The sequence below is a fragment of the Somniosus microcephalus genome, chromosome 2 (genome assembly GCF_052327205.1).
Source record: "Somniosus microcephalus isolate GS21.2 chromosome 2, FLI_Smic_1.0, whole genome shotgun sequence".
Taxonomy (NCBI): Eukaryota; Metazoa; Chordata; class Chondrichthyes; order Squaliformes; family Somniosidae; genus Somniosus; species Somniosus microcephalus.
This window is the reverse complement of record NC_140988.1, coordinates 383994423-384006793: the sequence shown is the minus strand read 5'-3', so window position 1 is coordinate 384006793 and position 12371 is coordinate 383994423. Positions and strand designations below refer to the sequence as shown.

The 12371-nt window shown below is 51.1% G+C and overlaps 1 protein-coding gene and 1 long non-coding RNA gene across 2 annotated transcripts in view; both read right to left on the bottom strand.

The window, feature by feature from the left end:
• Positions 1-1583, bottom strand: part of LOC147123823 (apolipoprotein L6-like) — an 89403-nt gene extending 87820 nt beyond the window's left edge. The window contains exon 1 of the mRNA XM_085967303.1: positions 1565-1583. Within this exon, the coding sequence (XP_085823429.1) occupies positions 1565-1583 (19 nt within the window). The remainder of the gene's footprint in view (positions 1-1564) is intronic.
• Positions 1584-1929: 346 nt separating this feature from the next.
• Positions 1930-12352, bottom strand: LOC147123822 (uncharacterized). The gene is made up of 3 exons (XR_015080590.1): positions 11402-12352; positions 6103-6201; positions 1930-2335 (listed from the first exon to the last, which is right to left on the bottom strand). It is a non-coding gene; the product is annotated as an uncharacterized LOC147123822 (long non-coding RNA).
• Between the last annotated feature and the right edge of the window lie 19 nt (positions 12353-12371).

The window sequence follows — 12371 nt, the reverse complement described above, 5'->3', positions numbered from 1 at the left end:
CGTACCTCGGCGTGTAATCGACCACGTCAGGAGCGGAGGAGAGCAGAGGGGGGATGGATATCGTACCTCGGCGTGTAATCGACACCGTCAGGAGCGGAGGAGAGCGGAGGGGGGATGGATATCGTACCTCGGCGTGTAATCGACACCGTCAGGAGCGGAGGGGGGATGGATACCGTACCTCGGCACGTAATCAACACCGTCAGGAGCGGAGGGGGGATGGATATCGTACCTTGGCGCGTAATCGACACCGTCAGGAGCGGAGGAGAGCGGAGGGGGGATGGATATCGTACCTCGGCACGTAATCGACACCGTCAGGGGCGGAGGAGAGCGGAGGGGGGATGGATATCGTACCGCGGCGTGTAATCGATACCGTCAGAAGCGGAGGAGAGCGGAGGGGGGATGGATATCGTACCTCGGCGTGTAATCGACACCGTCAGGAGCAGAGGAGAGCGGAGGGGGGATGGATATCGTACCTCGGCGTGTAATCAACACCGTCAGGAGCGGAGGAGAGCGGAGGGGGATGGATATCGTACCTCGGCGCGTAATCAACTCCGTCAGGAGCGGAGGAGAGCGGAGGGGGGATGGATATCGTACCTCGGCGCGTAATCGACACCGTCAGGAGCAGAGAGCGGAGGGGGGATGGATATCGTACCTCGGCACGTAATCGACACCGTCAGGGGCGGAGGAGAGCGGAGGGGGGATGGATATCGTACCTCGGCGTGTAATCGACACCGTCAGGGGCGGAGGAGAGCGGGGGGGGGATGGATATCGTACCTCGGCGCGTAATCGACACCGTCAGGGGCGGAGGAGAGCGGAGGGGGGATGGATATCGTACCTCGGCGTGTAATCGACACCGTCAGGAGGGGAGGAGAGCGGAGGGGGGATGGATATCGTACCTCGGCGTGTAATCGACACTGTCAGGAGCGGAGGAGAGCGGAGGGGGGATGGATATCGTACCTCGGCGTGTAATCGACACCGTCAGGAGGGGAGGAGAGCGGAGGGGGGATGGATATCGTACCTCGGCGTGTAATCGACACTGTCAGGAGCGGAGGAGAGCGGAGGGGGGATGGATATCGTACCTCGGCGTGTAATCGACACCGTCAGGGGCGGAGGAGAGCGGAGGGGGGATGGATATCGTACCTCGGCGTGTAATTGACACCATCAGGAGGGGAGGAGAGCGGAGGGGGATGGATATCGTACCTCGGCGTGTAATCGACACCGTCAGGAGCGGAGGAGAGCGGAGGGGGGATCGATATCGTACCTCGGCGTGTAATCGACACCGTCAGGAGCGGAGGAGAGCGGAGGGGGGATGGATATCGTACCTCGGCAGGTAATCGACACCGTCAGGAGCAGAGGAGAGCGGAGGGGGGATGGATATCGTACCTCGGTACATAATCAACACCGTCAGGAGCGGAGGAAAGCGGAGGGGGGATGGATATCGTACCTCGGCGCGTAATCGACACCGTCAGGAGGGGAGGAGAGCGGAGGGGGATGGATATCGTACCTCGGCGTGTAATCGACATCGTCAGGAGGGGAGGAGAGCGGAGGGGGATGGATATCGTACCTCGGTACATAATCAACATCGTCAGGAGGGGAGGAGAGCGGAGGGGGGATGGATATCGTACCTCGGCGCGTAATCGACACCGTCAGGAGGGGAGGAGAGCGGAGGGGGATGGATATCGTACCTCGGCGTGTAATCGACACCGTCAGGAGCGGAGGAGAGCGGAGGGGGATGGATACATTTCAGAGTTCTGTTGACTTGCAGCATCACGATGGTGCCGAATTCCGAGCACTTGTTTTGTGTTTAATTTCCCCCCAAACCCCACCAAGTGAAGTGTTCATTGTTGCTGTGGATTGTTCACAACAACGAAAGTTTGAATTTTGTATTAGTGTTAGAAATGTTTTTAATGTAGATATTCTTTTTAAAGCTGTGGTTTGTTGCCTGTATCTCTTTTTTTTTTTCAAGTGCCCTTTTAAGAAAACCCAACATGGGTTAGAAATATTGAATGAGCATTTCAGGCCAAGCGTAAGACTAGGGATTGTCTCCAATTTTTTCTCTCTCTCTCTCTCTCTGCCCTCTCTTCTTTCCTGGCCCAATATTTATCCCTCAATCAACATCACTGAAACAGATGATCTGGTCATTATCTCATTGCTGTTTGTGGGAGCTTGCTGTGCGCAAATTGGCTGCCGTGTTTCCCTAAATTACAACAGCGACCACACTTCAAAAAAGTACCTCTTTGGCTGTGAAGCGCTTTTGGACGTCCCGAGGCTGTGAAAGGCGCTGGAGAAATGTGAGTCTTTTCTTTTAGCGTATCACGACCAACGACTGGAATGCCTATCAGAGAACGTCATTGTATCAGCTCTACAGTTCATACAATGTATCACACATTAAAAGGGTTAAATATAAGAAAAGAGTACATACAAATTATATGAATGTATATTTATACACTCAGGGATATATCTGTTTATACACTGTATGGATAGATCTGTATTTTTGTGTACAACCATGAATGTTTTTCGATGCTTTTGCAACATAGCATGTACCTTGTCATGCCAATAAAGCGATTTGAATTGAATTGAATAGTGGTCTCAATACTCTAAAGATATTGGCCCAGAAATTCGGGTTGGGGGCTTCCCGCGGGTGTAAGCCCCCGACCTGCACTTACCTAGCGCGCCGGCCGTTGAGCTGTGGGCCCGCGTGGGATTCCGATCCTGGGCCTCCTCCAACTGCCGGCGTGCAGTGCTTGCGTATCCCAGGGGCGCAGTTAGTTCGATGCGTCCCCTGGGATCACGTGGGCCATGGGGAGCCAATGGTAGCAGGGAATCTGTATTCATAGATTTGACAGGTAGAGCTGTCAAACCAATAAATACTATAAGCCCCAAAACATCACTAAATCTTCAAATAATTTTTTTTTTTAACATCAAATTTTTTAAATAACTATAAATTACATGAAGTAACTATTTTAAACAATAATTTAAATTTTTGAAAATATTAATTTTATTTTCTAACGGGGCTAAAAATAAACTTACCTTTCTTTAAAGTATTTTAAAATAATAAACCTGTGGAAAAAATGTTTTAATTTTAATTAATTCACCACTTACCTTGTGAAAAGCAGGCCTTGCGACTGCTTTTTAAAGTGTAACTGCTGGAGACTTACCCTCCCGGAGAAACCTGGAAAAAAACATTAGTTCGTTGCACACGCGCTGCCTCTCCGGCGCACGCGTTCCACCTCTCAACCCCTTCTTTCAGGGGAACGGAAGTGTCGGTTTCCCGCGCATGCGCAGTGCATGCACGAAACCGGCACTTTCGTTGGGCCTACGCGTGAGTACCCCGTGCGTACTCACCCGTGGAGACCCGAATTTCTGGGCCATTATACCAGTATCTGAAAAGATTACGTGACCAACTGATTACAATCGCATTCCCGGGCCAGGGAGCATTCTCCTCATTGTCAAAGTTCCCATGCTTCCTTCATCTGCTATTCTGAGGATAATCATTTGCACCTCCTCTGGGCCCACCTCTTGTTTCTACACTTAACTCATGATCTCATACCTTTTGCCTTGTACCATCCTCCCTTTTGCCATTTAATCACTCCGGCCCTCCACCCTATCACAGACCTTCCCTTTTTGTTCTTTTCCCCGGCTCTGTACTTGTTTAAAACCTGTTAATCTCGAACATCTCCGAGCAGCTCTGACGAAGGGTGATCGAGCTGAAACGTTGATTCTGTTTCTCTCTCCGCAGACGCTGCCTGACCCGCTGAGTGTTTCCAGCATTTTCTGTCTGTATTTCAGATTTCCAGCATCCGCAGTATTTTGCTTTCGATTACAATGGGGCTCGTCGAAATGTTACAGACCAGCCGCTGACTGAACCAGCGGGAGTCTGAACCAGTGGCCTCTTGGGTAAGAGTCGTGAAACCGGGGATTTATGTAATTTACAATCCAGTAATCCTCCCCCCACCTGCCCCTGCTGCCAACGATTTCAGCAAAATAATCTCCCTTAACCCTAATGAGGAAAAATTCAGCAGAATCTTCCTTCTGCCGATGTATCCCCAGTACAGATCCCCAGGGAACACCACTTGTCACATCCCGCCAATCAGAGAATGTTCCCTTTATCCCTACTCACTGTCTCCAACCCGACCCATGTTACAAGGTAGTCTCCAATTCCAAAATAACAACAGAAAACGCTGGAAAAACTCAGCAGGCCAGGCAACATCCGTGGAGAGAGAAACCGAGTCAACGTTTCAGGTCGAAACCCTTCGTCAGAACTGAGAAAAAAGCAGGAAATGAAACGGATGAAAAAGCAAGTTTGGGGGCTGGGAAATGGGGGAGGGGATGAAAGAACAAAGGGGAGGTCAGGGAGGGGTGAGGAGACATGAAGAGATATTCAAGGCGAGACGAGATGGTAATAGGACAGGTAAAGAGACAAAGGATGGCTCTAGATGAAGTGTGAAATGCGCTGGCAGAGTGAGAGACAGCTGCCATGTGGGAGAGAGAAAGAGGAAAAGGCACAAACCAAGTGTGAATAAAAAATATATAAAAATAAAATCGGGGCCAAGGTTATGATCTGAAGTTGTTGAACTCGATATTGAGTCCGGAAGGCTGTAAAGTGCCTAATCGGAAGATGAGGTGCTGTTCCTCGAGTCTCCAATTCCATGTGGTCTCATTTTTGGTAATAATTTCTTCTGCGGAACCTTATCAAATGCCTTCTGGAAGTCCATATAGAAAATACCCCCTATCCAACCTGCTGGTGACCTTCTCAAAAAATGTAACTAGAATACTCAGACAAGACCTACCCAGTGTCAACCCTGGCTCAGTGGGCAGCACCCTAGCCTCTGAGTCAGAAGGTTGTGGGTTCAAGTCCACTCCAGAGACCTGAGCTCATTATCCAGGCTGACACTCCCAGTGCACTGCAGAGGGAGCGCCGCACTGTCGGAGGGGCAGTGCTGAGGGAGCGCCGCACTGTCGGAGGGGCAGTGCTGAGGGAGCGCCGCACTGTCGGAGGGGCAGTGCTGAGGGAGCACCGCACTGTCGGAGGGGCAGTACTGAGGGAGCGCCGCACTGTCGGAGGGGCAGTGCTGAGGGAGCACCGCACTGTCGGAGGGGCAGTACTGAGGGAGCGCCGCACTGTCGGAGGGGCAGTACTGAGGGAGCGCCGCACTGTCGGAGGGGCAGTATTGAGGGAGCGCCGCACTGTCGGAGGGGCAGTACTGAGGGAGCGCCGCACTGTCGGAGGGGCAGTACTGAGGGAGCGCCGCACTGTCGGAGGGGCAGTATTGAGGGAGCGCCACACTGTCGGAGGGGCAGTATTGAGGGAGCGCCGCGCTGTCGGAGGGGCAGTATTGAGGGAGCGCCGCACTGTCGGAGGGGCAGTACTGAGGGAGCGCCGCACTGTCGGCGGGGCAGTACTGAGGGAGCGCCGCACTGTCGGAGAGGCAGTACTGAGGGAGCACCGCACTGTCGGAGGGGCAGTATTGAGGGAGCGCCACACTGTCGGAGGGGCGGTACTGAGGGAGCGCCGCACTGTCGGAGGGGCAGTACTGAGGGAGCGCCGCACTGTCGGAGGGGCAGTACTGAGGGAGTGCTACACTGTTAGAGGTGTCGTCTTTCGGATGATATATTAAACCGAGGCTCCGTCTGCTCTCTTGGGTGGATGTAAAAGATCCATGGCACTATTTGAAGAGGAGCAGGGGAGTTCTCCCTGGTGTCATGGTCCAATATTTATCCCTCAACCAACATCACTATAAACAGATGAACACATTAATGTTTGTGGGAGCTTGCTGTGCGCGAATTGGCTGCTGCATTTCCTACATTACAACAGTGACCACACTTCAAAAAGTACTTCATTGGCTGTGAAGTGCTTTGGGACGTCCTGAGATTGTGAAAGGCGCTATAGAAATGCAAGTCTTTCTGTTTTTTCCTCCTGAAATGCATGCTGATGCCCTTTGATCAGCTCGATCGTGAACAAATGCTGAGTCGTCTGTCTCTGCTGATAGCGTCCAGCAACTTCCCCACACGACTGCTGGCCGGATTTTAACTCGGGGCGGACGGGGGTTTTTGTTCAAAGGCCGCGGTCAGGACAGAGCAAATACCGCAGCGCTGACTCACCGTGTGCTCCGAGGTCCCGGCTTCCCCTTGGAGAGCGAGTGTCAGTAGTCTGCTGGGAGGCGGCATGTCTTCGGGGAGCAGGGATGGGTCTCCAACTCCCTGGGTGTGAAACACAACTCGGCATTAACACAAGAACACTTTCTTTCTGCCTCCCTCAAGCGGACCGCGCTGAATCTTCCGAGAGGCCATTTTATCGGTGAATAGCGAGCTTGGCCAAACAGGAGCCATCCTCCTTCTATAAAAACACCAGCGCCGGCGTTATATCAAAATTATATCAAAATTGCAGTAAAGAGAATTGGGCGAAACAGAGTGATGACAGGAATTTACTGAGAGTGGAAATTCAGTGCAGAAAGGGAGGAGGTGCTCAATGCTTTCAACCAAATGGTTCTGTAAATAACTAAATAAACGAATAATCAGAGTAATTAATTAGATCTAAGGGGATAAAATTAAAATGAACTAAGTAGAAGATACCACAGGTTAGGATCTGGAATGCACTGCCTGAAAGGGTGGTGGAGGCAGACTCAATCGTGGTTTTCAAAAGGGAGCTGGATAAGTACCTGAAGGAAAAACATTTGCAGGGCTACGGGGAAAGGGCGGGGGAGTGGGACTAGCTGAAGTGTTCTTGCAGAGAGCCGGCACTGGCTCGACGGGCCGAATGGCCTCCTTCTGTGCTGTAACCATTCTATGATTCTATACCAACATTAAAGGGATCCGAATTGCATTAAATAAAAATCTGCTTTGTGTAAATAATTAAATAACAAATGGGAGTAAGGGCATATTAAATTAAACATACATATGATGCAAGTGGATACAATTTTAAGCACAATGATGGGACAGCTGAGACCCTGTGCCGTGTGGGAACGCCCGGATACTCCACATCTCCTGGATAACCACGTGTGCAGGAAGAGCCTCCGGTTCCTCAAGCTCGCCTTCGGGTTATTTTTTATTCGTTCATGGGATGTGGGCATCGCCGGCAAGGCCGGCATTTATTGCCCATTCCTAGTTGCCCTCAAGAAGGTGGTGGTGAGCCGCCTTCTTGAACCGCTGCAGTCCGTGTGGTGAAGGTACTCCCACAGTGCTGTTAGGGAGGGAGTTCCAGGATTTTGACCCAGCGACAATGAAGGATCGGCGATATACTTCCAAGTCAGGATGGTGTGTGACTTGGAGGGGAACTTGGAGGTGGTGGTGTTCCCATGCGCCTGCTGCCCTTGTCCTTCTCGGTGGTAGAGGTCGCGGGTTTGGGAGGTGCTGCCGAAGAAGCCTTGGCGAGTTGCTGCAGTGCATCTTGTAGATGGTTAACACTGCAGCCACGGTGCGCCGGTGGTGGAGGGAGTGAATGTATAAGGGGGTGGATGGGGTGCCAATCAAGGGGGCTGCTTTGTCCTGGATGGTGTCGAGCTTCTTGAGTGTTGTTGGAGCTGCACTCATCCAGGCAAGTGGAGAGTATTCCATCACACTCCTGCCTTGTGACTTGTAGATGGTGGAAAGACTTTGGGGAGTCAGGAGGTGAGACACTCGCCACAGGAAACCGAGCCTCTGACCTGCTCTTGCTTGTTGGAGATAGTCATTGTCTGGCACTTGTGTGGCGCGAATGTTACCTGCCACTTATCAGCCCAAACCTGAATGTCGTCCAGGTCTTGCTGCATGCGGGCATGGACTGCTTCATTATCTGAGCTGTTACGAATGGAATGGAACACTGTGCAGTCATCAGCGAATATCCCCACTTCTGACCTTATGTTGGAGGGAGGGTCATTGATGAAGCAGCTGAAGATGGTTGGGCCTAGGACACTGCCCTGAGGAACTCCTGCAGCGATGTCCTGGGGCTGTGATGATTGGCCTCCAACAACCACAGCCATTTTCCTTTCTACTAGGTATGACTCCAGCCAGTGGAGAGCTTTCCCCCCGATTCCCATTGACTTCAGTTTTACTAGGGCTCCTTGATGCCACACTCGGTCAAATGCTGCATTGATGTTAAGGGCAGAAACCCTCACCTCATCTCTGGAAATCAACTCTTTTGTCCATGTTTGGACCAAGACTGTAATGAGGTCTGGAGCCGAGTGGTCCTGGCGGAACCCAAACTGGGCATCAGTGAGCAGGTTATTGGTGAGTACATGCCACTTCATTGCACTGTCGAAGACATATCTAACCCGTGCTGTACCTGCCCTGAGATTCTTTGATGGGACAGTGTAGAGGGAGCTTTACTCTGTATCTAACCCGTGCAGTACCTGCCCTGGGAGTGTTTGATGGGACAGTGTAGAGGGAGCTTTGCCCTGTATCTAACCCGTGCTGTACCTGCCCTGGGAGTGTCTGATGGGACAGTGTAGAGGGAGCTTTACTCTGTATCTAACCCATGCTGTACCTGCCCTGAGATTGTTTGATGGGACAGTGTAGAGGGAGCTTTACTCTGTATCTAACCCGTGCAGTACCTGCCCTGGGAGTGTTTGATGGGACAGTGTAGAGGGAGCTTTACTCTGTATCTAACCCGTGCTGTACCTGCCCTGGGAGTGTTTGATGGGGCAGTGCAGAGGGAGCCTTACTCTGTATATAACCCATGCTGTACCTGCCCTGGGAGTGTTTGATGGGACAGTGTAGATTGAGCTTTACTCTGTATCTAATCCGTGCTGTACCTGCCCTAGGAGTTTTTGATGCGAGAGCGTAGAGGGAGCTTTACTCTGTATCTAACCACGTACTGTACCTGTCCTGGGAGTGTTTGATGGGACAGTGTAGAGGGAGCTTTACTCTGTATCTAACCCATGCTGTACCTGCCCTGGGAGTGTTTGATGGGACAGTGTAGAGGGAGCTTTACTCTGTATCTAACCCGTGCTGTACCTGCGCTGGGAGTGTTTGATGGGACAGTGTAGAGGGAGCTTTACTCTGTATCTAGCTCATGCTGTACCTGCGCCGGGAGTGTTTCATGGGGCAGTGTAGAGGGAGCTTTAATCTGTATTTAACCCGTGCTGTACCTGCCCTGGGAGTGTTTGATGGGACAGCGTAGAGGGAGCTTTACTCTGTATTTAACCCGTGCTGTACCTGCCCTGGGAGTGTTTGATGGGACAGTGTGGTGGGAGCTTTAATCTGTATTTAACCTGTGCTGTACCTGCCCTGGGAGTGTTTGATGGGACAGTGTAGAGGGAGCTTTACTCTGTATCTAACCCATGCTGTACCTGCCCTGGGAGTGTTTGATGGGACAGTGTAGATTGAGCTTTACTCTGTATCTAATCCGTGCTGTACCTGCCCTAGGAGTTTTTGATGGGAGAGTGTAGAGGGAGCTTTACTCTGTATCTAACCCCGTGCTGTACCTGCCCTGGGAGTGTTTGATGGGACAGTGTGGTGGGAGCTTTAATCTGTATTTAACCTGTGCTGTACCTGCCCTGGGAGTGTTTGATGGGACAGTGTAGAGGGAGCTTTACTCTGTATCTAACCCGTGCTGTACCTGCCCTGGGAGTGTTTGATGGGACAGTGTAGAGGGAGCTTCACTCTGTATCTAACCCGTGCTGTACCTGCCCTGGGAGTGTTTGACGGGACAGTGTAGAGGGAGCTTTACTCTGTATCTAGCTCATGCTGTACCTGCCCTGGGAGTGTTTGATGGGACAGTGTAGAGGGAGCTTTGCTCTGTATCTAACCTGTGCTGTACCTGCCCTGGGAGTGTTTGATGGGACAGTGTAGAGGGAGCTTTACTCTGTATCTAACCCGTACTGTACCTGCCCTGGGAGTGTTTGATGGGACAGTGTAGAGGGAGCTTTACTCTGTATCTAACCCGTGCAGTACCTGCCCTGGGAGTGTTTGATGGGACAGTGTAGAGGGAGATTTACTCTGTATCTAACCCGTGCTGTACCTGCGCTGGGAGTGTTTGATGGGACAGTGTAGAGGGAGCTTTATTCTGTATCTAACCCATGCTGTACCTGCCCTGGGAGTGTTTGATGGGACAGTGGAGAGGGAGCTTTACTCTGTATCTAACCCGTGCTGTACCTGCCCTGGGAGTGTTTGATGGGACAGTGCAGAGGGAGCTTTACTCTTTTTCTAACCCGTGCAGTACCTTCCCTGGGAGTGTTTGATGGGACAGTGTAGAGGGAGCTTTACTCTGTATCTAACCTGTGCAGTACCTGCCCTGGGAGTGTTTGATGGGACAGTGTAGAGGGAGCTTTACTCTGTATCTAACCCGTGCTGTACCTGCCCTGGGAGTGTTTGACGGGACAGTGTAGAGGGAGCTTTACTCTGTATCTAACCCGTGCTGTACCTGCCCTGGGAGTGTTTGATGGGAGAGTGTAGAGGGAGCTTTACTCTGTATCTAACCCGTGCTGTACCTGCCCTGGGAGTGTTTGATGGGACAGTGTAGAGGGAGCTTTACTCTGTATCTAACCCGTGCTGTACCTGCCCTGGGAGTGTTTGATGAGACAGTGTAGAGGGAGCTTTACTCTGTATATAACCCGTGCTGTACCTGCCTGGGAGTGTTTGATGGGACAGTGTAGAGGGAGCTTTACTCTGTATCTAACCCCGTGCTGTACCTGCCCTGGGAGTGTTTGATGGGACAGTGTAGAGGGAGCTATACTCTGTATCTAACCCGTGCTGTACCTGCCCTGGGAGTGTTTGATGGGACAGTGTAGAGGGAGCTTTACTCTGTATCTAACCCGTGCTGTACCTGCCCTGGGAGTGTTTGATGGGACAGTGTAGAGGGAGCTTTACTCTGTATCTAACCCGTGCTGTACCTGCCCTGGGAGTGTTTGATGGGACAGTGTAGAGGGAGCTTTACTCTGTATCTAACCCATGCTGTACCTGCCCTGGGAGTGTTTGATGGGACAGTGTAGAGGGAGCTTTACTCTGTATCTAACCCATGCTGTACTTGCCCTGGGAGTGTTTGATGGGACAGTGTAGAGGGAGCTTTACTCTGTATCTAACCCATGCTGTACTTGCGCTGGGAGTGATCCGTTCCTTCGCACTACCCTCACTCAGAATGGTGAGATGAGATGAGGCCGGCAGGGACCACGAGTCTGATGAAATTTCTGTTGATGTAAAGAAGCTGAAGTAAACAGACAGTAAAGCAGGAATAATTTTTAAAAAACCATATTTATAATGGTGTAGATCAGGAGTGCAACACTTTTTCACGTGTGATGTTTCATTTTGAATTGGTAGAGAGACCATTACTGGGGGAGGGTCACACGACGGGGAGACGGTGCCGTATGATGGACGGGGACAGCCCCTCCTGAGGCAGAGCCAGTGATCCCGAAACTGACTGACAGCAGCTTGAAGAAGGAGGCCTAACCCTCGGAATAGAATTCAGCCATCAGTTTGGTCATCCTACCTTTTGCAGCAGCAGGAGTGTGTTCCTGCAGAGGGCTGCTCTCTCCAGTCAGGCTGTGAAGAGTCGATCGAGCAGATCTCCTGGGAGCAGGAGTTGGTCGCTGCCATTCTGCGTGGGAATGAAAGCCCATCAGTGGATTCAACACAGCGTCACTGTCCTGCATTCCTGCCGCGACTGCCCTCTTCCACTCCCCGCTTTATAAGTAATTAGCTTGAGAATTAACGATGGACTGCCGGGTATTCAAAGAATTTCCAATTTCCCGGGGCTGACTGCTTTTTAAACATTTCAGTGGTGAGGGATGGCCTAGAAACAAGCACTAATATTACAGTAATAAAGCTGCTGAAACATCAGGGATGATTTTATTACTGGGAGATTAATGGTGTACTATTGAAACAGACACTAATATTACAGTAATAAATTTACTCAAACATCAGGAGGGGAATCGTAACTTTGAGTGAGGAAAATAAAGGCGAGTCAGCTTGGCTCGATTGGTAGCTCTCCCCTGCCTTAGTCAGACAGTCACTGGGTTCAGCCCAGTGCTGGAATGGAGCGCATGATCCAGGCTGACTCTCCAGTGTAGCGCTGAGGGAGTGCTGCACTGTCAGAGGTGCCGTCTTTTAGATCAGACTTTAAAATTGTAATGCCATCTGTACAGGTGCATGTCACAGAGCCCGTGGCATATTACGGGGAGCATACTTGAATTACACTGGTTCTACTGCTATTATCAGCCTGTGGGAGTGTCAATTTATTGACTGTGGTAAAGGCCTCAGGACATGCTCAATCAGGTCAGCTGCCTGAAGCACGTCAGTGCAAGATGTGACGGCCGTCACAATGTCAAAACCCACATCATTCTCAGGGTCCAAAGATTGATTTCTAACAACTTCACTGATCTGCATCAAACATAAAACTTGACCAACACATAGGAACAAATGCATTAGCAGGTTAGAGGGAGCTTTACTCTGTATCTAAC